Here is a 27389-nt window from a genome sequence, read left to right as displayed (position 1 = left end):
TTCTGTCTTTCACATTCTTCTTGGCATCAAATGTCAAAGGTAGAAATACATAAATTCAGCCTGACCAGGTGGTGGCGCAGTGGATTGAGCATCAGACTGAGATGAAGAGGATCCAGGTTTGAAACCCTGAGGTTGCTGGCTTGAGCAAGGGGTCACTGAATCTGCTGTTGCCCTCAGTCAAGGCACATATGAGAAAGCAAAGCAATCAGTGAACAACTAAGGTGCCGCAACGAAGAATTGATGCTTCTCATCTCTTTCCCTTCCTGTTTATGTGTTTCTCTCTCTCTCTCTCTCTCTCTCTCTCTCTCTCTCTGTCACAATCAACAACAGCAAAAGAAAACAAATTCAGCACAAAACTTCTAAATTCCTATTCAAATTGTATTGTCTGGGAGAATCTAATATCTACATGGCTTATATTCACCAGGTGATTTACAATTAGCTTTGTATCACAATATGGGTCTAAAAAAATCAAAATAAGCTGGCTGAAGTTAGGTGCTTGGCAGCATGTAAAGGTTTTGATATTAAAATGCTTCCCTTGGTATTTTTTTATGTGTGTGACAGAGACAGAGAGAGACAGAAAGAGGGACAGATAGGGTCAGACAGGCAGGAAGAAAGAGAGATGAGAAGCAACAATTCTTCATTGCACACCTTAGTTGTTCATTGATTGCTTTCTCATATGTGCCTTGACCAGGGAGCTACAGCAGACCGAATGACCCTTTGCTCAAGCCAGTGACCTTGGGCTCAAGCTGGTGAGCTTTGTTCGAACCAGATGAGCCCACACTCACGCTAGTGACCTCAGGTTTTCAAACCTGGGTCCTCTACATCCCAGGCTTACACTCTATCCACTGCATCACCACCTGGTCAGACACTTCCCTTGGTGTGTAAAATAAAAGCAGGAATATCAATCAAAACCACTTCCACACAAGCAAAAGCTTCTTACAGAGGCTTTGGGGAAGTCCTGGCCAGGCATTTCCTGGGATTTCTGCTTACTGTGCCTAGAATGTTGTGTGTGCCCAGAAAGCTCTTCAAGAGAAAGCTGTGGAGGGGGTCTTAGTCCCTGAGGGGGAGAAGAAAATTTAATCACTTTTAACATTAGTCTGAAGAACAAGCCCAAACTTGGATAAAATGCAAAATTGTCCTTATGTATGAGCTTTAACGCTGTTTTCAAGTTTGAACAGTTGATAGAAACACTGATGATGATAAAGAAAAAATTTATTAGTGACTAGATGACCTAATAAACCCATGAGAACATTTTTGTTTCTGAAGTGATTATTTAAAAACTATTTTGAGAGAAAGAACTATTTTGATGTGCCTCTTTCAACTGCACTATAAATTTTATTTTATTCAGCTTCTCTTATATGTTTTATAAAAACAAATTCTAAAGCTAACTGAATTACCTTAAAATGATAATTTGTAAAGAAGAAAAAAAAAGTGCTCTGAAGACTAAATCACTTTCAGCAAAAACAAAGTTTGATTTGTACAGGAGTTAATGGTACGTCCAAAAGCCCTTGCTCCAGTTCCAGAAGATTCTTGAAAAACAAAATTCTAACGAAAGAAGCCACGTCTCTCTGGTCTTCCTAGAGAACTAATCAGAACCTAGATTTGGAACTCAACTGGGAAGAGTTTCCAGTGGATATGGGCCCAAGGCAAAGCTTCCACAGATACTCCAAAAGGATGGGATAATCCCTGCCTTTTAGAGGACCTGGATTATCTGAATTAACTAAGGAGTCCATTAAGCTTGTGATTTCTGCACTTAGGGCAGGAATGGGTAGACAACCCTGAGCTACCACATCTAAGAAGCTTGAGAAGCTGGTAGAACTCTTGACAGAATAGCACACTAGGTCCCGGTTGCAAAAGCTGCATCTAGCATCTACCTTCAATTGTCAGTCTCAGGAGGCTAACTGCCCAAGCCTCCTGCCCAGCTTTCCAGCTCCAGAGCCTTGCTTGCCTTATTTTAATCTTCACTTTTCTGACAATGATTGCTTATGCTCAGATGGGTTCAGAGTGTGCATTCTGGATTGCCAAAACTAAACAAATATCAATAAAATAATCAATATCACTATCAGAGACCTCACTGATATCTGGCTGAGATCATGTCGTTCTGATCTAGCAGCTGTAGCAGGTGAAGTAAATCATCACAGAATCCATAGCTAAGGAAATCCTGTCATCTGAGGAACTTCCAAAAATTCCCCCCAAAAGCATAAGATAGCGTTTCACTTTTGGGGAAAAAAAAGTCAACTCCAGTGGCTCAGCCACACCAACCCGCTTTAGAATCATGGGTAAACTTTCATTGTGCTCTTGACCTTTTAATGAACTATTGCATTTACTAGCTTGTATTTTAGTGCTACATAATAGCTACCCATAGAATTGGTGAAACAAGGTCTATCTTTTCTTTACAAAGTAGATAAATATACAGAATGCTGAGAAATGACTAAATTTGGAGAAGAAATAGGGGCATAAACCATTTTACAGTTTCAGCATAATTTTGTGTTTTATTTTCAAGTCAAATAGAACACATGCCTGGTTTGGACTTGAGTTATCTTACTGTAAACACTGGAATTTTTTACGTCTGAAAAGATCCTAGAAAATGCAAAGGTTAACAGCTTCCCCTGGAATATTCAAAAAACTATTTAAAAATCCCCCACTTGAGCTTGGGCCATGGACCAGTTTGATACATTTGATGTGTCTGCACAGTCCTTTAGTTGGAATGTTCTGCTTTGAAACTGATAAATACTTAAGCCACTGTCTATTCCGTGTTCCCATTATGAGTGCTGGCATTTCTAAGAAAACTTTCTGAAAGAGGGAAAAAGGGCATCTGACGGAGCCCACTGTAACCTAAATGAAAGAGAAGAATATATCGCGCTTGAGATCTGGCTTTTGGTCAAGCCACAGGTCTTTAATACAGTTGATGTTCTTCTGAGTTGGCCTTAGCTATTCCATCAGTTTTTTTCACTGTCAATGGAAAAATAAATTACTTACTGAGATAGAGCTTGTGACTGACTCCCAATTGGTCTCTGAGGCTTCTACGGGTTGGAAATCTTCCTGGAAGACAAAGAAACATCCATGTGAGTCAATCATACCTCCATTCAACTCATTAAATGAACAGTTTCAACATCTCAGTCATCTGAATCTTCTTTCAACAAAGTGACATCAGATAAAGGGGCTGCATTTTTGCTGAACAGGTCACCATTTGTCTTAAGTACCTCCTCTCAAGAACTTTTCTTATTCAAGACATGGATCACTGCATTCACATTTCCTATAGCACTGGTGAAATGGAAACCATACAGACAGTTCAGATTTTAACTCAGCCATGCACCGGCTATGTGATCTCTGGTAATGTACCTAACCTCTCTGATTGTTTTCTTCCTCATCTGTAAAGTTTTGGTCTGGAGTGCTTAAATATCAAGGTTGTTTTGAGAGTTGATTCCATTAATTATGTAATTATAACTAGCACTTAACAAAGTATTTAAAAAGTAATACCAATTATTATCAGTATTTATTTGGTTTGAACTAGGTTGTGCATCATGTACAATACTGCCTGCTAAGCTAGCCTACAATATGAGAGATCTTATCAAAGATAAATTAACTGACAAGTGGCTATTTCTGACTCTATCAAAGAATGTCAGGAAGAATGGAGGGGCAAGAAAATAACTGGAACCCTGGCCGGTTGGCTCAGTGGTAGAGCATTGAGCTGGCGCGCGGGAGTCCCGGGTTCGATTCCCGGCCAGGGCACATAGGAGAGGTGCCCATCTACTTCTCCACCCTCCCCTCCTTCCTCTCTGTCTCTCTCTTCCCCTCCTGCAGCCGAGGCTCCATTGGAGCAAAAAGATGGTCCAGGCGCTGGGGATGGCTCCTCGGCCTCTGCCCCAGGCGCTAGAGTGGCTCTGGTCGTGACAGAGCAACACCCTGGATGGGCAGAGTATCGCCCCCTGGTGGGCGTGCCGGGTGGATCCCGGTAGGGCGCATGCGGGAGTCTGTCTGACTGCCTCCCCGTTTCCAGCTTCAGAAAAAAAAGAAAAGAAAAGAAAAGAAAATAACTAGGAGTAAAAAAGTACTACCCACTTGGAGAAAGAAGGTAAAGGATGGACTTGAGAGAAGCCAAAAAAGGATATGTGAGAACAATGGGCCTTAGAGAGAGAAGCTTCCCTTAACAGGCAAACTTCTGTCCACTTTATATGTGACTTTCATATTAATTACTCTAGCACCAGTAATTTAAAAATTAAATTTAAAAATTTTAAAAACTTAATGGGAAGAAAAGTTCATTCTACCATTTGTATGTGTACATATGCTTTCTTGATCCTGCTAACATAAATTACCTTGCTTAATTTCTTCCAGCCTGACCAGGGAATAGGAGTTATTTTAAGATACTTCTGAAAAAAATTCAGCCACTCAAATACATCAAATTATTTACCTAAGTATACTTACTGAATGAGAGTGAAGTGTCAGGACTAAATTTCATCAACATTTTGAGGAGCTGAAGTACATTTGTTAATTGCTCATGATTAAGACTGGTTTACATAGAAATGTCTGTGATGAAGAAAATTTTAGTTGTTTACCAAGAGAAAACTGATTCAAACGTGGGGTTGAAGGAATGACCATCTACTGAAAAATGACTAGACATCCTTGTTCTAATCTCATGGGAGATGGTAAAGAAGGAGAAAATGTGGTCTCTGCACACTGATAGATCACACATGAAAAGGACACAGAATTCCCACAGCAGAAGGATGTGTACAAATAAATGAAGTCCAGAATTTATGAGTCTTCTTAAGCTGTTGAACGGGTGGACCTGGGTAAGAGAGCCAATGACTTCTTTGTGTCTTGAAGACACTTTTGGTGGGAAGACATGTCCTGGGTAAGACGTGAGCAATCCTCAGATCATAGAATTTTCATTTTCACTCATTGATTCAATATTTCTTAATCACCTACTATGTGATACATTCATAGAATCACAAGGAAATAAGAAATTAACCTTCCCCTCAGGGTGTTAAAATGTAAACATGTAAATAAACAGATATGATAAACTCATGAGGGTGCTCTGATATTAGACTAACCAGAATTCCATGGAAGTGGTAGAAAATTCTACCTGGGAGAGGAAGTGGTTTTAGAAAAAAAATGATATTGGAAGGGAACATGAGCTGATTCTTATAGACTCAGATAAGTAGATAAGTAAATAGATGGCTACTTGCAAGAGGGTGTGGTACAAGACTTGGTCAAAAAGAGAGCGATATCTAGACAACATGAGGAAAAAATATATATATAAAGCAAATTACTGGGGAAAGTTAAGCCATGATAGACATAGTGTGATGAGGTGCCTATACAATATCCAGGTAGAGATGTTTAGTGGGCCATTTGCTACGTGAGAATGGACCTCATGTTAGATTTGAACTTGAGATGTAGGTTTAGGAATCATCATCATAAAAGTGGCTTAAAAGTAATAGACTATGATGACCATGTGTAAAAATCAGAGAGGAAGAATCTTAAAATCTTAGCACTGGAGAGAATTTTGGAATTCTCTAGTCCAGTCTCTTCATTTTAATACTTAGAAAACCAATTCTGCCTGACCTGTGGTGGCGCAGTGGATAAAGCGTCGACCTGGAAATGCTGAGGTCGCCGGTTCGAAACCCTGGGCTTGCCTGGTCAAGGCACATATGGGAGTTGATGCTTCCTGCTCCTCCCCCTTGTCTCTCTCTCTCTCTCCCCCTCTCTCTCTCCTCTCTAAAAATGAATAAATAAAAAAAAATTTTAAAAAAAGAAGAAAACCAATTCTCCGAGAGATCAGCAACGTGCTCTGTACCATGTAGCCATCTCTGGTAAAGCCAAGACCAGCAGAGTTCATTTCTGAGTATAACTCTGTGGCCATGTTTGACACAATTACAGCTGCCTTGGATGAAATAGTGTCTAAAAGAGGAGTTACAGAAAAGCAGGAAAGATATGAAGCAGAGTACTGGCAGAAGGTGCTATGATAATATACTTCAAAAAAGTTTTAGTTACTTGGAGTTATGTGTATACTTAATTCTGTGACTTCAGTTTACTTCATTTTCTTGCATGGGCACATGATAAAAAACATTCTGTTAAGCATTTTAATATAAAGTCCCTTTCATTCACATGCACCTAGATGAATGTTAACAAAGAACTTTTAGCTTCTTTACTGTCTTGTTATAGGATTCCAGTCAGGAACTTTAACTGCAATAAATTAACAAGAATTTAGTTAAGATCCAGATAAAATGTAAATTTATCTTCTCTTAACAATAAGAATATTAGACACTTAAAAAAAGCTTTTAATGTTATTTCAAAATTTGTCATTATTTATAAAGACATTTAAAATGAACTTATTATCAAAGAGAATAATATTCTCTTAAAAATAAAACACACAACTTCCAAATTTTAGCCCTGAAAGGAGAAACTTGTCATAGGAAGGAACATAGCAATTTTTCCTTCTAAATCCATCATTAATATGATAATTTCTCATCTCTTCCACAACTTCCCACATCCAAGATACCAGCAATTCTCTCAATTACCTATTAACTTTCTCCATGCTTCTACCCTTTCCCTAGAGTCCACATTTTACATGACAGCCAGAATTGGTTGTCTGTCCCCCCTTGCTGCTTTGCTGACATATAATTGGCATATAACATTGTGTAAATTTAAGGTGTCTACTATGATAATTTGATACATATATATTGTTAAATAATTACTACAATAAGTTAATACACCCATCACTTCATATAACTACAATTGTGTGTGTGCATGTTAACATTTAAAATCTACTTTCTTGGCAACTTTCAAGTATATAAAACAACATTGTTAACTATAGCCATCATGCTATACATTAGATACCAAGAACATATCATTCATATACTCGGAAGTTTGTACCCTTTAACCAATATCTTTCAATTTCCTCCATTCCCCACCAGTTTTGGCACAAATTTAGTTCTTTGTGTCTGATTTATTTCACTTAGTATAATGCCTCAAGGTCCATCCATTCAGTGACAAAAGGCAGGCTTTCCTTTCATATGGTGGAATGATATTTCATTGTGTATATTATGTGTAATATTTATCACATTTTCTTTACACATTCATGTAAACACGTGGGTATAAATATCTCTAGAAATAGTGATTTTCTTTCTTTCTTTTGGATATATATACTGAAGTGGAATTGTTGATCATATGGTAGTTTTATTTTTAATATTTTTAGGAACCTCTACATCCCAATTTCTCTGGTTTTGCATGCACATTCAGGGATGAAGTTCAGTTGCTACCCATCAGTATAGGCAAAGCAGTGGTTTATAACTAGAGTCTATTTGGATAGGTCCGTGCCTATGCCACACTGTTTATTACATATTTTTAATATAATTCTGGATAGACTGGTTTTCCAAGCTCCATGCTAATTGGAAGACACACTCTGTGTGTGTGTGTGTGTGTGTGTGTGCGCGCACAAGGGAATGCCCTTATCAGAACAGAGCCCTTAGCATTACTTAAATAGGACAAACAGTGAAAATCATGTAAAATGTATTAAAACAATCCAGTTTAAAAAATACAGTTCTGTTCTTTGTTACAGCACATCCAGATAAGTGCTTTAAAAGTCATGTCTCATTCTTCTGTGGAGAGAGAACTATTTCCAAGAGATAACTAGTTCCAAGAAGTTGGCACAAATTTAGTCCTTGTTTCCTTACTTTCTGTTCCTGAAATGTAACTGTAGTATGTTTCATCATAAAAGAAAGAAGCTGATATACCGGTGACTTTGTTCCCTCAGTCCATGCAGGGAAGGCTGTCTAGGGTTAATGTTTTCCCTTGAGAGATGAGCAAACTGAAGCTGAAAGAGCCGCATGAAATGCTCAGGAACCCAAAACTAATTATCACTGGAGTCAGGATTAGAACCCAACAAACTATTGTGCATCCCTTAGTCGCATTCCCTCTCCGACTCACCAAACAATGATATATATCATTCTATGATTAAGGGCACCTTAAACTGCATTGCACTAATCTAATAAGAATTAATATGTATCTTTAAAAATAATAATTTATGTTCAGCATATATCCTCACATTAAAATATTTTGTCATTATATTTTGGTAGTGAAATTCATTACTAGGCATTTTGAAATGAAACTTCCTTCTTCATTCTCTGCATTTTACTATTTGGAGTACAGTAGTTTTAAAAGCATAGATATAATTCTCAGAACTTCACTTTTTAAAAATAGCTGCATATGCATAGTTTGATTTTTATGAGAAAAGTGTTATAATCTAGGAAGTTGAGGAGGTATGTAAAAATAAATTGTTAAAATACATGAAAATAATGATAAATATTTATGTACTCAAAGTGTGGAAGAGATATGTCTAAGCATGAATACAAAAGTCAAAACCATAAAAATTGATATGCCTCACATAAAAACAAAATGTTGCACAAATCCAAAAAATCCCAAAAACAAAATTGAAAGCATAATGACAAACTAGCAAACACACTTGTAACATATATAACAGTTAGCATTATTAAAATAAAATGAAAATCAAAAGTTTATAAAGAGTATGTTCCACAGCATACAATTTTGCTAGAAAAGTGTAGATATCTGAATGAAACAAGATATCTAAACACATATTCATACAACATATTGACTTGTTGACAATGAATGATGGATGCTTTTTATTTTCTTTTTTTCTATTATGAAAATGAATAAAGGAGACTGCAACCAAGAAGGGCGTGTAGCGAGAGCTCTTGTGCTGGACCACTCATCTCCGCTTGCCCCAAACAGGAAGAGAGGGTGTTCTGCGACTCCAACAAGAAGATGTTTTCTACTCACAGTACTTCCCCCGGAGAAGAAATAAAGATTTCTTCCTCCCATAGCAACAGCTCAGCTCATAAGACTGTGACAGTTCACCTAATGAAAAGCCATTACAATTCAAACTTCCTGTTACTTCCAAAGTACTCCTTGCTTATAACAGCTCTTTCCAACTTCCCCTTCTGCTATAAAAGAACATTCCTCTCATTTGTTCTCTGGACTTTCCTATGGCTTTTGCATAGCTTGCATATCCCAAATTGCATTTCTCTGCTATTCCTGAATAAACCCATTTGTTCTGGTAAAATAACTAAGTTTTATTTTTAAGGTCAGCACTATATATGTTGTCTAAATTTTTCATAAGTATCTAAGTTTAATAAAAAATGGTAAACTTCTAAAACAACGAAGAAAAAATAGATTGAAATGTGTATGATGAACATTTCAATAAAATGAAATGAAATGAAAGTCTTTTTATAGTAAATGGTGTTATCCATATATTGTCTGGTGGAAAATAAATGTAGTCTTGTGGAAATGAAATGAAAATAAAATAAAAGTAGTCTTGTGGAAATGTTTTTCACCAATAACTAAACAGAAAATTATCTAGCCCTGACCAGTTGGCTCAGTGGTAGAGCATCAACCTGGCATGTGGAAGTCCCGGGTTTAATTCCCAGTCAGGGCACACAGGAGAAATGACCGTCTGTTTCTCCACCCCTCCCGCTGTTGCTTCCCTTTCTCTTTCTTTCCCTCCTACAACTATGGCTCAGTTGGGCCCTGGACACTGAGGATAGCTAACTGGAGCCTCTCCTTTAGGTGCTAAAAATAACTCAGTTGGGAGCATGACCCAAGATGGGCAGAGCATCAGGCCCAGATGGGGGATAGCTGGGTAGATCCTGGTCAAGGTGCATGCAGGAGTCTGTCTCTCTATCGCCCCTTCTCTAACTTGGAAAAGAAGGGGGAAAAATAAAAACTATTGAACAATGTAATATAAAAATTTCTAGAATGATCACATTTGGTTCCACCTGAAACATGCATAATGTAACACAACTTTTGATGTCTTTAAAAACAACTGTGAAAGTATATGGCCAGCCATCAGCTCAGGGTCACAGAGGCATTTGTCTGACTGTTTGAGAATAGGTTACTCACAGGCTGAAAACAAACATAGTGAGGGATGAAATAACATTATAGATAATGAATATTTTGAATAATGATTTTCCTTATTAAACATTAAGATATGAATGGAATTTTCATTTTCAGAAAGAATATTACCAGATAACCCTTCTTGCCATGAGTCCCCTTGAGCCCATCCCAGAGCGCAGGTGGTATATTATAAGACAAGTGAATAATCCGCTCCTTCCTCCACTGAAGGTAGCTTGCATACATTTAATCACTGAATCCTGCAATGGAGTTTAAACAAATGCCTCTCCTCTCCTTTGATAGTGGAGTTGGAGACACTTGTCATTGAGTCTTTGGAGACAGCGTTGCCAGGCCAATATTACAAACATTAGGGATGATTAGTTGTACCACCTGTTCCTGAATCTCACGGAGAATGGCTGTTCATTTTTCTCTGAAGTGATTATGCTGTATGTGAGTAGATGAGCCATCAACTGTTCATTGCTCACAGGGATGTATTCCACCATCTCTTCAAACATATGTAGCTACTTGGAGTTTTTAAAAAGCTTTCAACCAAAACAATGTGACTTACTAAGGATGACTTATTTGGAGAAAGTTTTAAAAGACATTTTTCAGAGTATTTTTCTTAATCTTGAAAAAATTTTTCTTCTATTTGCTGTTCTATATTTATTTCTCAGAGGAAAAAAAATAAATTCTCTCCTTAATTGTATCTATGCTTCTTGACTGAGTTAATTAATGTCTTAGAGGTGTTCCTTTTGAAATGCATCAGAAACATAAAAAGATTTGTCAAAATTCATAAAACAATAACAAACAAATACACTATCAACATTTAGTCCTTTAATAAATGTGTTCATGACACTGTTGTGTTCATGACTCACTGAGGCAAATGCAAATCATGCTAAACTCAGAGGCCTGTGCCCTGGGATCACTCTATAGAAGAAATAGGTCCTTTAGAGCAAAGACTTTTGATACTTCAGTACATGAATTTCTGGAATGCAGCCCAAGAAATGTGTATAAAATAATAATATACTGATGTCTTAATGTCTATAGAAACAGAAAAATACAATATTGAAAACCCTTAGGATCAAACTCTGTGATCCAACAAAATCTTTATATTTCATTACATGCTCATCATCAAATAAGCACTTTTTCAAGTAAAATGAAAAATCCTTGGCTAGAAACCAGCTTTTTATTGGCAACAACATTTAATACAAGTTTATCTAGAATTCAAAAATCAATAATTAACAAGAATCACAGAGCATTTTTCAAGAGAATTTGCTTGTGAAATTTAATAATATATATTCTTAGAGCTATAAGAAGCCCTGAACATGAGTTATCTACTATTAGAAATATAATTTTAATAAAATATAAAATATATCTTTATAACAAATAGCCTTGTGGATAAGACATACCTGCATATTTCCACTGAGTCAAGAGTTAATTTTATAACTTTTCCTTTTATTATAATGGACAATAAAGTATAATTTTTAATTGTTTTAATTTTTATTGAAGTTATTGGGATGACATTGGTTAACAAAATTATATAGGTTTTAGGTGCACAATTATATAATAAATCATCTTTATAGTGCATTGTGTGTTCATCACCCCCAAGTCAAGTCTCCTTCCATCACCATCTGTCTCCCCTCTACCCTCCTCCACCTCCCCCATCCACTTTTCTTTCTGAAGTTCCCACACTGTTGTCTTTGTTTATAAGTTTTTTTCCTTTGCTTAATCCTTTTATCTATTTCACCCTGATCCCCACCTCCCATTCCCTCTGACAGCTGTCAGAGTCAAAGATGTGGAGGGCAAAGTCCAATTTTTTAAAACATTGATTTTAGAGAGAAAGAGAGGAAAAGAAGGAGGGAGGGAGAGAGAGAAGCACTAATATATTGTTTCACTTATTTATGTATTCATTGGTTGCTTCTTGTATGTGCCCTAACCGGAGATCAAACCTATAACCTCGGAGTATTGCAATAACACTCTAACCAACTGAGCTACCTGGCCAGGGCATAAAGCACAACTTTTTAAATAAAAATTTATAGATTTCATCAATTAATAATTTATAAATTTCAAAGCTAATGTCAAAATATTTTTCAAAAGTTCATTTTATTTCTTATCAGGCAAGAAACATTATATTTGTTAATATGAGATTTCTTCAGGCAGATAGAACTTAGTTTGGGAAGTTGTTCCCAACAAGATAAGCAAAGAATAGCTCAAATACCAGTCCAATGGATAAAGAAGAAAGTTCTTCCAGTGAGCAAAGAAGAGGTTATCAATTAAGAGAATCAGGGAAGTATCAGATGTGTTTACAGATAGAGAGAGGGGTTGATTCAAGTTGTAAAAGGATGAGCAACCTGTAATTCTTGCTTGTGTACTAAGACTTCAGAAAAACAATGGTCCTGGAGAGATGGATGGTCAAAAAGATTGATTAAATCCTGTGTTTACCAAATAAGGATGCCTTGGCAAGGAACTGCACAGAAAACTCAAAACCGCAAAATACAACTTTCCCAATAGCTTTCACTGGGTTTGATACAAACCAAATGGTAAGAGAATATTTAATTTACATTTCCAAAAATACTGCCAAAGGTCTCTATACAGTATGTGGTTGATAAGCTAAGTGTAGACTTAAATTCTGTCAATAGCTCGTGTAAACACAAGTTGAGTATTAAGAAAATGCCATGATTATTCTGTAGTGATAGCTGCCTTTTATGGACCAAAGATAATGTGCCAGGTACTATGAGAAACCCTTCCCATACATTATCTCTTTCATCAATTCTGCAGCTTTTAGAGAGAAAGCAGGGAGACAGGATGTTTAAGTAACTTGCCCATGGAAGCCTGGTTAGTAAGAGGCTCCACATACATCGGAACTTGAGACTGACTCTTTGTGCTCTGTCATCCCTGCTGAACTATTCCCCCTTTATTTATAAAAAATCCTTTCATAAGATAAACAGATACTCTTGATATCTGCTAAGTACAGGTTTTCATACATTCCTTAAATGCATTTCCAAAGAACATTTGGTTCAGTTCATCAGTAGCTAGCAAGTTATCAAAGATTATACTTTTGCTAAACTAATCTTAAAAAATGTTTACACTCCCAAGCTAAAATGGATAGCTGAGGAACTTATTTTGCTACCTTAAAAAATTGAAAGTTTAAAATAAAAAGAAGAAATATTGAATTATTTGTATTCTAATTGTCTTGCATTAGGCACAATGCTTGGTAACTGGTGAGCACTCTTTCTGTTTTTTGTTTTGTTGTTGTTATTGTTGAGGGAGGAAACACTGTTTCATACTCAAAATTCAACAAATGATTTCATTTACACTGGATGACTCCGCATCAAAATTCACCGTCTTAAGAACTTCTCAATTTGTCCGTACTTGAATGGCGTTACGCAAATGGTTATCCTCCTCTTGGCCAATAGCTAGTCATATTATTAAATCATACATCAGAGAAAATGAAACTTAAAAACACTATGAAGATTAAGGCCATCTCACCAAAATCCCTTAGCTAAAATAGTTTCCTCTATGAACTCAAATGATTCCACTGCTAATTAAAACTCGTAAGATCTGACATTAGGGAGAAAATGCCATTTGAAGTCCAATAGACAAAGCCATATTCAACACAGCTTGTCATACTACCAGGAGGAAAAAACACCTGTGAGACATGTTCAGCAAGTGATAGGTCTATAAATGAAGGGGAACATCTTCTAAGAGAATCAGGGGCAAGTCAGTTATAAAGCGTTCAAAAAACTGTTCATTCTTTTTAAAATTGTGACTACTGCCTAGGGACATGACTCTGTGTTGGTGACATAGCTTCCTTGTACACACACACCCATCCTTACCCTTAGCCTCGACCAGTACGCATTCATCAGAGCTGCCACCCGTCACAATGACCATTTGGCACTGTAGGCTACACTGAACATAATATACTGAATTGGCCATGTGAATATCGTAGAACTATGTAGATGAAGTAACATTTAATTCAAAGGACAACCTTATTCTTGACCTGATTGTAAGGGGATTTCCAGACTTATTTATGTGGTTAAAGCAAGTTGGTTAATGTAAAGTTTAAAACAAAAGTGTAGTCCTCATACCCTTGCAAGTCACGCCTGACAGAAGATGAAATTAGCACATTCTTGACCTTGCAGTTCCTCTTTCCGCTTCCCACTCAGCTCGCAACTAATCAAAGTAGTTTGATGGTTTCAAATCTCACACCCAGGCTTGCTGTCTGGGCCCCTTAGCTGAGCTTGTTGGAGCTAAATGCACACAGGTTGTGGGGCTCATTCTGATAAGAGCTGGTAAAGCTTTGCAGGAAAAAAAACTCAATACTTTGGGTAGACTGTATTTAAAGTCAGTGAAAGAGACCTCTTGGGAAGAGGTGCAACTCAGTCTATATAATTTAGCATCATTCCTGAGTAAACAACTCAGTCTTCTCCTACTGGCTGGCAAAATCATTTCTAAATGGGATAACTGGTGTTTAAATAAGAGACCCTGCAATTTGAATCCTATTGTCCCTGTCTGTGAGCTTTTACAATTCCTTTTTCACTTTTGGTTATCATGGTTAACAGCAGCATTTTTTTTTTTTTACTTTTGCTTGTTATTGCATTAGCAATATTCATCAGCAGTTTCAGTACGTGGAAGCACCAGGCTTTGCATAGCAAATTTTAAATACTAAATTGGCTCTCTTTTGCTTCCTGCTATACTTTTTTTTTTTGTATTATCACATGCTGTGTACTTAGTGGATGAAAATTCATCTAAGCCAAATATAATTGCTAAGGTAACGTGTGCTGTCAATAAATAAATAAATGAATAGGTCAATGCATTCCAAAGCCAAAGGGAAGGCATTCTAGAGATTGGGTATTACTTTTCTACTGAACGGGACCAAGTCAGAGCTATGTTGACTATGTTATTGCTCAGGCCCAAGGATTAGCTGAGATAATCCCTGCATCATACAGATTTTTAAAGACATTCTTTATATCTTATACTTACACCTTATACCTCTTTCTTTATTCTCGGCAGCACAATTTTGGCAATGAACTGGGAATTATAAATCACTAAGTTCAGAGTTCTAGTCACTATTTGACTAAGATTTTTAAATGACCAAAATATGTAACTCAGTGTGTTTGTTAGGCACTGGGTAATGCAAAGATGCCTAAGAGGTACAACCGCCTTTGAGAAATTTATCACCTAGATTCATTCTAATTCCCTATTCTTTTCATTCCCTTTCATTGCAGCGAAACTTATTGTCTTAATGGGTTGCCATTATGTAAAATTATCTTGTTTGTGGAAGTTTGTACTTGTTTGAGACTCTGTGCCTCTTCGTTAGAATGTCAGCCCCTGAGGTGGTATGTTTTGTAACATTTTCACTGCTCAACCCTGGGCACCTATAATAGGATCTGTTAACTAACATGCATTCAATATTACTGGTTAACTAAAAATAGTAACTGGATTGCTGTGAGGAGCAAATGAGATGGTTCATGGAAAGCTCTAGTTTTGGCTAGTACATAGTTGTGTGTTGATAAATATGTATTGTGGCCTTGGCTGGTTGGCTCAGTGGATAGAGTGTTGGCCTGGTGTGTGGATGTCTCAAGTTTGATTGCCAGTCAGGGCACACAGGAGAAGTGACCATCTGTTTCTCTTTCCCTCCTTCTTGCCCTTTTCTCCTGTTTCCCTTCCTGCAGCCAGTGGCCCAGTTGGTCCAAGCACAGCCCAGGTGCTGAGGATAGCCTGGTTGATTTGAGCATCGGCCCCAGATGGAGGTTGCCGGGTGGATCCTAGTTGGGGTACCTGCGGGAGTCTGTCTCTCCATCTCTCTTCTTCTCACTTAATATAAGTAAGTAAGTAAATAAATAAATAAATGAACAAATCTCTGTGGAATGCATAAGTTAATAATATAAGACCTATAGAAATAAATACATGCTCTATTAAGGCTACAAGCAAAGTCTTGTTTGTTTGCAGAGGAAAGAATGATTTAAGTTCATCTAGGAGGTCTGGGGAAAGGTCTCAGAAGAAGTGGCATTGAAATGGACCCTTGAATGATAATTTGGCTTTTGATAGTTGGGGGAGTAAACTGGTGGAGAGAAGAGCAGGCACAAGGGCAGAGAGTAGCGTGATCTTGCACCTATAAATATGCCATGTGCCCAAGTACTCAGCAGAAAATGAGGCTGAAGTGGAAGAAGCAGGACAAACCAGAGGGTCTTCAATGCCAAACTTAGCATTTTTTTTTAAATAGGGCATTTAATTATCATTGAACAGATACTTATAGACTTCCATTATTGCTAACTATGTGGTTCAAGGTGCTGAAGATACAGAAATAAAAAAACAAAAACAAATGCTTAAGTCACTGCTGCCAGTGAGCTTACATCCTGAACATTCTTTGTCTACGTATAAGAAAACCATGCCCCCAAAGGGCCAAGTGTCAGTATCACTGGCAGATTTGATGCCTAGTGCCTAAGTCTCTATACACTGTATGACATTGCTCTAACTTGTAGAGAGCTGGTTTTTATTACAGCCGCATGTCACTCACCCCTGTCCACATGCCTCATTTTTGATGTGTATGAAAAAAAGAAAAAAGAAGAACATTTTGTCATCTTGACTTTAGTGATCTTAAGCAACACAGTGGAGTTCCTAGAGAACAAATAGTAAACAACAAATAGCAATTCTGAGAAAAGAGAATATTGAAGAAAATTGATGACAAATTCAGTGCTGTTGCTTTGGGAAAACTTTTTGGAATGTTCGTAATCTACTGAGGCAATGTTAGAATTAAAAGTGATTTCTTATTTTAGTAATCAAGTCCCTAAAATGATAATAGCATTCTTCACTCAAATACAATTTAGTTTTATTTTATCCCTCAGCAGGGTACAGAATTACCTTTCTTCTTCAAAGAAGAGTTGAATGTTTGCCTGATGAGAGAATTCAATAGAGGAGAATCCCTTAAGTACTTTATGATGACCCCTAAAGTTGGTCAGCAGGGATTGATTTCGTGAGATTACTAAAAGCTATCTCTAAACTCAGCAGGGATCATAAAAGATGCTAAAATACAAATGGGTCTGGCTAGTTTTCATCAGAGGATCTCTAAGTACAAACAAATAAAAACAAACTCCATGTCTTTAAATGAAAAGCAGAGGAGTTATCACAATCCTTTCCTATTCACCTTGCTGAATTAAGGACTGCAGACATTTTGGCTGGTAGGAGATTTGACAGTGTGTTAAAACATTTTGGTGACAGAGCACTCAGTATCTAATTCCACATTGAACATGGACTGACATTGGACAAGGTATACTTTGTTTGGTGGGAATTCTTGATTTGTAAAATGGAAAATGATGCCCACCCCACCCTTTGGGTTAGTTGAAGATTAAATTAGATAACTCACATGAAACTAGCTGGCTCAGGTGGACTTCACTGTATTCTTTCCAAAGCTAGTATATTCTTTCCAATATAGTATGTACAGTATCTACTGGAAAGATGGCTATATTAACACCTCTGCAAAGGTGTGAAACATCTGTTGCAAGTTCTGGAGTCAGACTTTCTGGATCCAATCCCACTCCACCACTGACCAGCTAGAGTCCTTGTACCTATTTCTTAATTTCCCTGTGCCTCAATATTCTTATCTGAAAATGGAGATTATAATAGTTCTTATCTCAAAGAAATTCTTTGAGAATTAAAAAGATCATTATATATAAAGCTAGTAGAAAAGTGATTACATATAAAATGCTTTAGATTTAACATTTTCACATTTCTTTCCTGGAAAAAAATGTTGATTGGCTGATCCAACCTACAATGGCCTAACATACTATCACCTAAAATGCACATTGAGGTTTTGAAATTTTCGAAAGCTTTAATATCTCTTATCTCATTTCAGTCTTTTTACCACCATGTGAGCTGGTCACAGGCAAGGACACATCAGATAAAATAATTGTTTGGGTCTTCTCAAAGAGGAGATTTTCTAATTTCCTGACTGGTCATTTCTGCAACCATTAGGCAAAGCGATGTATAATCTCTTCTTGGGCATTTTCCCTGGGGATGGAATGCACTCCTTCAGCTAAATAACTATCTCCAGTAGCCTCCCTACAAAAGTAGTTCTGTCCTATCCTAGAGCAAATGATTGCATGCTTACTAGTTGCTAGGCACTATTCTGGATATTGGGAATATACAGGAAATAAACTGCACATTGTCAGTGTGGACATGTGAGGGATAGATGAGACAGAAACAGACACACATAAAAGTACTTTGACAAACAGATATACACAAAAGCACGTTCCCATCTGAAAATTACAATACACATATAAAGGCTGTTAGCTATGCATTCTGGAAAGATCAAACAAAAAATTTTAAAGGGTAAGAACTAACTTTAGAAGTAGCTGAGGAAATTTAAAGATAAAAACTATATGTTCATATGCAAACTACTAATCCATGTGGGAATTCAGCCCATTCTTAGACTGGGGCATCTTGTAACTAGTCTCCTATATCTTGGCCAAATATGTTTACATACAAACTAACTATTGCTCTGCTTAATTCATAAATTAAAATTTATAATATAAGAGGTAGGAGAATTTGCAAATCATTGACAAGTGCTTTCAATTTATAGGTACTATGCCAGCTCTCTCTCTGCCGTCTCTCTTTTCAGGGCTTCTCCCTGGAGCCCAGATCATGGGAGGAGTGTAGTTCCTGCTCCTTTGATGTCAGGCTTGATCATGTGTCTTCCTTTGGTCAATAGAATGTGAGGAGAAGCTTTAAAACACTTTGCAGATGACATGATACTGTATATAGAGAACTCCCTAACGATTCCACCAAAAAATTACTAGAGCTGATAAATGAGTTTAGTAAAGTAGAAGAAAATAAAATAAATATCCAGAAATCAGTTGCATTTATATACATCAATAATGAAAAGGAAACATATAAAAACCTATTAACAATTGCATAAAAAAACCCTAAGAATAAATTTAATCAAAGATATAAAATACTTATACTTGGAAAATTATAAAACACTGAAGAAAGAAATTGAAGAAGATACAGATAAGTATAAGCATATACCATGTATATGGATAGGAACAAGTAATATTACTAAAATGTCCATATTATTCAAAGCAATCTATAGATTCAACATAATTCCTATCAAGACACCAATGACAATTCATAGAACTAAAATAAATATTGCAAAAATTTATAGGAAACCTTAAAAGACCCAGAATAGCCACAGAAATCTTTAGAAAGAAGATGAAAGTTAGAGAAATCATGCTACTTGATATCAAACTATACTAAAAAGCCATAGCAATCAAAAGAGCATTGGACTGGCATAAAAAAAAATGACATAAAATCAATGGAACAGAGTAGACAACCCAGAAATAAATCCACACCTTTATGATCAATTAATATTTGACAAAGAAAGCAAGAACATACAAGAGAGTAAAGATAGCTTATTTTAAAAATGATGCTGGGAAAATTGGACAAATACATGAAAATAAATGAAACCAGATACTTTTTTCCACCATACACAAGAATAAGCCTTGGCACATGGACACTGAACTGCATCCACTCTACTCTCCCTGTCTTTGACATGTTAAAAGCCAGGGGAAACTGTATCATTTAGGATACTCTTTAACAGCCATCATTTTTTAAAAAATTGAATTTATTACATAACACTAGTTAAAAAAATTATACAGGTTTCAGGTAAAGTAATAATTTAAAGATACAGAAAACACATACTATATAACTGTATAGTCTTCCTTTTTACCTAGAAGATTAAGTTAAGGAGGGCAGTAGTGGTCATCTAGTTCATAGTCCTACAAAATTCAACAATTGTTTATTATTATCCAAAGTGGTCAGCCAGCGGTCTTTACTTCCAGCTATGGAAGCTCTATTTTAATATAAATCTAAAAGTTGTAAAATTCCCTAAAGGTTTGTGCAATATTACATATACTTTTATATTTATAGGACAATTATGGGTAGAAATGATACAATTAAAAGTCAAAGCTCTTGTCTACATGCAGAAGAGAACCTGGTGCCTATGGTGCCAACAGAGGGGTTGGAGGTGGAGTAGAGATACTGATCCAGCTCACACCATTTATTGTTTTCAAATGCTGACCATAGTCTCAAGCTTAATGTGAAAATTCATTGCCTTTAAGAGGTCTTGATGAACTCCTGTCATTCTGACTGACAGACTTTGAGGAAGCTTTCTCAGTAATAGGAACACAGACTGAGCAAAATGGAAAACCTTGACACTTCAGCAGTTTCTTGATGTCCAGGTTGGGGGAAGAAAAGCCTCCCCGACAGCGCCCCTGGCAGATTGGACAGGAACCGGCAGCACAGTCCTGGCTGGTCCCAGCTTCCTCTCGCTGAACCTGAGGCAGCAAGCTGGCGGTACTGAGTGCTCTGCCTTTAGCACTTAGCTATTTGCATTCAGAACAAGGGAAAGGAGGGGCTTTTCTCTTACTTCCTCTTGACGTGGAGAGAGACTGTGTGAAAACATTTCATATATAAAAGCCAAAAACTATTTGGATCAGGTTAAAACCATCTAATTATAATTGTTTTATTCTCAGCTATGTCTGGGAAGCTTCCTATTGAGTCATGAAACATAGAATGGGGGCGGGGGAGAAGAAAGATTGCTCAAAGCAAAATAACATTATATTTAAGGAGTGTCAATGCTTAGCTAAGAAAGCTAGATACTCGCTTTACTGCTCTCTCAGGCTCCCTTTATTTTAGCTCCTCCTCTGTGGCGCCTGCCAACCTTTAGAGCTACCTTTCAGTCAATGCATATATTAGATTTCATCAGAATGAATAAAAGAAAAACATCCCAACTCTTTTGTTTAAGTGGGAGATACTATCCTTTAAGAGCCTGAACAACAACAACAATAACAACAATAAAGCCATAAGCTTTTAGAGAAGATAAGAATATAAGTTAACAAGAATCTGCTCTCAAGGGAACACTGTGCTATCTTCTGCCAACTTCCCAGCTTAGTGGTGGGATGAAAGCTGATGATTTATTGTGCACAGTTAAGAATATTGCTTTGGGGAGCTGTTTTAGCCTGGACTCCATATTCTCTCCAAAAATAAAGGAAAACTTTAAATTGAATTTCTGAAACTGGTAGAGTGTTTTCAGTCTAAAAACTATTGAGTAGGTTAATTTTAAAATGAGACACCATAAGCACAATATCACTTCTGAGAGGCTACTGTTTTGTGATGCTTTAGACCTATGCACCATTGTGGACAGACACCCTGGAAGCCTTTACTAACCACTCTCTCCTAGTCTCCTCTGCAGACAGTTCTTCCCCTCAGGCATACTAATGAGAGCTGCCACGCTGAAAACCTGCTCAGCCGACATGTGGGTGGGGGTGTCTCTCCTCTGGCTCCATTCTGGCACTGCCCAACCACTGATATTTTTAACATAATACGTTTGTATTGTCCAAAGTCTAAAAGTTACAAAAGGGATGCCACACAGTGGTAATGAACATGATCAGTTTCTTACATATTCTTTTAAAGTTACTGTAGACATATACAAATAAATACAGGTTGGGCAAAAGTAGATTTACAGTCATGAATGCACAAAAGTTTATTATTGTATTATTATTAATTATTGCTTTATTTTCTATATGAATAAGTGTAAACCTAGTTTTGCCCCACCCTGTATAATTAGTGACCTACTACTCTACAACTCGGGCCACTGAGCTATTATTCCCTGCTTTCATGCTTGTCTATCTTTGTTTCTACTGAAATCTTGTCTCTTGCCTACATTCACTAAGGACCAGGGCATCTGTGTTCTTGTATTTGTCTCCAGCTCTTGTTACCATCATCCTGGATGATGTTAGTGTGCATGCAGCCAGTACAGAAAATATCTTTTTTATAGCCCTTTGACTCTCAACTCTAATGACCCTTCTTATGCACCCCACTTCCCTCTTAATCTGAAACCTTAAATGTACAGCGCACTTTGTGACCATGTCCTCCATATCACTGCACGTCCTTGAATTCCTTACTGCTGTCCTTCTTTCTTCAATTTTTCTGAGTTCTCCACACTTAACACATCCATGTTTTCCCGAGTTATCAGATTTCTGTTGATTTTAAAGATCTCATAATTCATTACTTCGAGCCTTCTCTTATTAATGCCCTCTGACCACAGGACAGTGGCACCACCCTGCAGCAGCCTAACTCTGGAGCAATGCAGTCATTCTCAGAAATCTGGATTTTCCTATTTGTGTTACTGCTAGAGAAAAAATAAGAAAACCAGCACACTGTGTTGCCTTCATTTCTCCTGTATCTTGACCTTTCCCTTCTACTTTTCTGTCTTGTACAACCTGTGAAAAAAAGTTTGATTCTTTTATTCATCTAAAAATGACTTCCTTGTTTCTAACCTCCCACATGTGTATCATTTGTTTAAATCTATGTCCTTTTCTTTCAAGCTTCTTGAAATAGTAGTTCACACTTGTTAGTTACTACAGTTTTGATTCATGCTTGGTCCCATGTAGTCTAGTTCTTGCTCCACCACTCTGATAAAAATGATCTTACTGGTATTTTTAGTAACTTCTGAATTACCAAAGCCAGCGCACCCTTTCTAGTCTTTATGTAACCTCTCTCTTGCAGTTAACAATGACTCCTTCCATAAGTCTCTCTTCCTTTGGCTTTTGCAACATTATGCTTTAGTATTCTCATTTTCCCTCATTATCTATTTCTTCTCTGGATTCCCTTCTTATAACGACTTCTTCAATGTCAGTGTTTGCCAAGACTCTGATACTTGGTACTTGGCACCTGAATAAACTGGTCAAATTTCTTGGGTTCAGCAATAATTTACACATGAATGATGCCTAATTCTGTATCCCAGGCTAAGAAATATTTGCCAAAAATCCAGTTCTCCAGTTCACTTTGTCAAATTCCCTCCCTCCACTTCCCATTGGATGTTCCATAACCTCCTTAAACTTAACTTGTTCAAAATGGTACTCATCAATTTCCCCACCTAACCTGCTTATCTTTCTGTGTTTTCTTTTTTAGAAAAACACCATCACTTTCACTCACTTGTTTATGTCATACACCTAGGAGCCATGTTGAAATATTACTCAGTTAATCACTAGATCCTTTAGATCATAGTTTTGTAATACTTCAAAACCATGTCTTCTAACCTACGCTTTAATTCAGGAGTTTATGGCATTTCTTCTGGATTACTATGACAGCCTTTCTCAATTCTTACTCAATTGCAATCTGTCCTCCACTGGCTTGTCATATTCGTCTTCAAAAGTAAAATCAAAGTAAAAAGTGCTATATCGCCCATGTAACTTCCAAGCCTCATATCCCTCAGAGTTTCTGAATAGACTAGTCCTTTGATGAGTAAATCAAACCCTTCATAATCTGGCTCCTATCTTCCTCACCAACATCATTTCCAGCCAGTCACTCATATTTGCCCAGGCTTTCAGAATTATTACATGGCTTATCAGCCCTCTTAAGTTTTCAGAAGTTGATCCCTTTGCTTGGAATTTTCTCCCAACACTTCCCATTTAGCTAACTCCACCTTGTCATTTAGAACACAAATGAGATTACTTCCTTTGAGAAGAATCATTAGTTCTAATGTAGATACTACAGTCCCTGTGCTTCCAGAATACACAAAAACTTTTTTACAGGATATGTTTTCATTAACTTTCATGCTTCCACAGCAGTCAATACAGTGCCTGGACATGTCAGACTCTCAATAAAGACGTGAAGAATGACCGGGCTCCTAGAGCATGATGTTTGTCTTCCTCAGATTCTTTTTTTTTTTTTTTTGTATTTTTCTGAAGTTGGAAACGGGGAGGCAGTCAGACAGACTCTTGCATGCACCTGTCTGGGATCCACCTGGCATGCCCACCAGGGGGTGATGCTCTGCCCATCTGGGGCGTTGCTCTGTTGCAACCAGAGCCATTCTAGTGCCTGAGGCAGAGGCCACAGAGCCATCCTCAGTGCCCGGGCCAACTTTGCTCCATTGGAGCCTTGGCTTTGGGAAGGGAAGAGAGAGACAGAGAGGAAGGGGGGGGCGGAGAAGCAGATATGCGCTTCTCCTGTGTGCCCTGGCCAGGAATGGAACCGGGGAATCCTGCATGCCAGGCCAATGCTCTACCACTGAGCCAACCAGCCGGGGCCTTGTCTTCCTCAGATTCTTTTTTTTTTTTAAATAATTTTATTTACTTATTTATTTTTTAAAAGATTTTATTTATTCATTTTAGAGAGGAGAGAGAGAGAGACAGAGACAGAGAGCGAGAGAAGGGGGAAGAGCAGGAAGCATGAACTCCCATATGTGCCTTGACCAGGCAAGCCCAGGATTTTGAACTAGCAACCTCAGCGTTCCAGGTCGACACTTTATCCACTGCACCACCACAGGTCAGGCTTCCTCAGATTCTTAATGATGATTTATTACCTATCAGCTAAGAACTGAATTAGTAAGTTTAGAGATCCCATTTTCAGGTGCCCAACTAATTTTTAAGCTATCTTTATTCAAAAATGTCATTTAAGGTTAAAGATTGCCTTATGGGTTAATGATTATTTCTATATTTAAACAGTTCTAAATGTGTAACAACTAAAGTTTTGAAAACCACTTTTGTGGCAGCGAGATATCACATGACATTCAGTTTTATCTCCAAAAGTATTTTTCTTCTTGGTAAACTATTGAGTTATCAACCTTAATATGAATGCTATAAGGGTGGGGTAGCAAGGGACTATTTCAATTCTTTTAAGGCCATGTAAAAAGAGTACTTTCTATTTCTGTCCTTAGATAGATAGCTACTCCTTCAGTGGCTTTATGTATTGAAATTCAAGATATTGTAATAATTCTCACAGATTCAACTCTGATCACAGGATTAAAGTCTTTTAAAATGCATTCAGGAACCATATTTGGCTTATTTTAAGATGGAAAATATAGACTTTGGTAGCAATTAAATATTCAGACAAAACAAAAACAGTGGTTTTCATAATATTGTTCATTCTGGAGCTGGAAGGACTCTAGAATTTGAATGTTGCAAAAAGGAGTCATCATCTTATAAAACAGGAAATATTTATATTAAAAATTATTCTTATAAATTTAAAAGAGATTTTCCCTGGCATATATGATCATGCCTGATCAATTTGAAATAGTTGTGCTAATTATGCACACTATAGATTTCAAATGGGTTAAGTTTTTTACCTGACAAAAGTAGCTTCAAAAACTTGCATATAACATCTATAAGATCGTTGTGGGGCCAATTTATCAGCGTATTTTATTCTTTATTTATATGGAAAGGGTCATATTACATTAGATACAAACCATCTTAGAGTTGAAATAACATAGAAATTAGTAAAATTCTTTCTCTAAATATCAATGATCAATACAACGTGGCTATTATAATATATTCTATAAGTAGATAGTAAATGATTTTTAATAAAAGGTTGTTATAACTTCTTTGGTATCACTGAATCTAGAACTGTTAACTACTTCACCTGAAATTTTAAAGCAGGAAGCCCTACTACAAAATAGAGCAAGTAACAGCAAGCTATCATGGGAACATTTGAAATATCTCAAGGGCACTAAAGCACAAAGGCATTGTAGTCTGAAATAGGAGTCAATGGTGGATCTGTGCAGTGCAACTGAAAGACAGGAAATAAGATTACCAATCATTTGTCAGTACTTTAATATAAAATGTGGACAAACTTGTAGGGATTTACAGAGCCGACTGATTAACCCAACAGGGACAATGACTTATAAGACAAGATTATAAAACTAAATATACTGCCTGACCAGGTGGTGGTGCAGTGGATAGAGTGTCGGCCTGGGATGTGGAGGACCCAGGTTCAAGACACCTGCCAGCTTGAGCTCAGGTTCATCTGGTTTGGGCAAAGCTCACCAGCTTGGACCCAAGGCTTGAACAAGGGGTTACTTGGTCTGCTGTAGCCCCATAGTCAAGGCACATATGAGAAAGCAATCAATGAACAACTAAGGTGCCACAACGAAAAATTGATGCTTCTCATCTCTCTCCCTTCCTGTCTGTCTATCCCTATCTATCCCTCTCTCTGATTCTCTCTCTGTCTCTGTCCAAAAAAAAAAAAAAAAAGCCAAAAAACAAAAAACTAAATTACTATTCACTGACAAAAGGAATTAAGCACTTGATGTCCCTGTACCCTCCATGTAACATTTTTCCATGAGTGACTTAGGATATGACACAAATTTCGAAGAATTCAAAATGCATCACCACAAACAGAAAGAGTTATTTACAGTGCTCCCTGGGGGCAATACCTAGAAATCAGGGCATGAAATTGAATAACAGAAAATGTAGACTTTGTATCGACTAAGTTTTCCCAATAGAGATATCTGTTAAATTGTGGGATGGCCTCACAATGGAAGTAGCGGAAAAGCCATCCTGTAAGCCATTTCACATCAGAGTGGACAAAGGATTCAAAGATGCAACTTTGAAAAGAAATCGGCCCCACTGCTGTGATGCACGGTATAACGAATGGCCACTAAAGCTTTCTGCTTCTGCTTTTAGGAGTGTTACTTGTTTATTCACTGAGCAACTGTCTTCTACTATGAATATATTCATATCAAAGAATTAGTTTTATGTTTATTATTTCAATCTCTTTTATTTTATTTTTCTAAAGGCCTCTACTTTGTAAATCTTTTGGTTTGCCTGGACCATATTTTATGGAAATCCCATTTGCAGTTAATATCCTGAGCTTTCTATATAAGAAAATTGCTCTGATGAAAAAGCAATAAAAGCAGTTAGAATTTAATACATTCTACAATGCATCTTGAAATGTATACATCCATTCCTAAATTCATTGCCTTTGAAAGCTAATGAGTAGAAAAAATTGTATATTTTATTGTTAAATTCTTGTCAGAAATCTTCTAAGCATTTATAAATATGTTCATTTTCCATATTTTGCTGAAACTCAATTCTTTTGCTTATAGGTATTTATTAATGCCAGTTTCTTTTATATGAAAACTGAAAAGAAATAGATTAAAGGTGCCTGACCAGGTGGTGGTGCAGTGGATAGAACGTCGGACTGGGATGCAGAGGACCCGGGTTTGAGACCCCGAGGTCGCCAGCTCGAGCAAGGGGTCACTCGGTCTGCTGAAGGCCCATGGTCAAGGCACATATGAGAAAGCAATCAATGAACAACTAAAGTGTCGCAACACGCAATGAAAAACTAATGATTGATGCTTCTCATCTCTGTTCCTGTCTGTCTGTCCCTGACTATCCCTCTCTCTGACTCACTCTCTGTCTCAGTAAAAAAAAAAAAAATAAATAAAAATTTTAAAAAAAGAAATAGATTAAAGGCAATGGATATAAAGAGAGAAATATCTGATACCTTCTATACATTGAAAATGGTTTGATTAGCGTTGGGGGAGGGGCGCTCGCAGGCAGCCTAAAATACCTTCGGAAGCACAGATGCGACCCAATCACTGAAATTAGCTTAACCCATAAAATCTGCGCACCCTCGGTTCTAATTGATAAGATCTCTCTCAGTTCAGCGATCCAAGACAAGAGGCGTGATATTTTTTAGTG

At 37.1% G+C, this 27389-nt stretch overlaps 1 protein-coding gene across 2 annotated transcripts in view; it reads right to left on the bottom strand.

Annotated features, from left to right (window-relative positions):
• Positions 1 to 27389, bottom strand: part of PDGFD (platelet derived growth factor D) — a 268029-nt gene that overhangs the window by 28459 nt on the left and 212181 nt on the right. For both annotated transcript variants that reach the window (XM_066247658.1, XM_066247659.1), the window contains exon 4: positions 2980 to 3042. In XM_066247658.1, coding sequence (XP_066103755.1) covers positions 2980 to 3042 — 63 coding nt within the window. The remainder of the gene's footprint in view (positions 1 to 2979; positions 3043 to 27389) is intronic.

Source organism: Saccopteryx bilineata, chromosome 1, assembly GCF_036850765.1.
Source record: "Saccopteryx bilineata isolate mSacBil1 chromosome 1, mSacBil1_pri_phased_curated, whole genome shotgun sequence".
Classification (NCBI taxonomy): domain Eukaryota; kingdom Metazoa; phylum Chordata; class Mammalia; order Chiroptera; family Emballonuridae; genus Saccopteryx; species Saccopteryx bilineata.
This window is presented reverse-complemented; position numbering and strand designations above follow the sequence as displayed.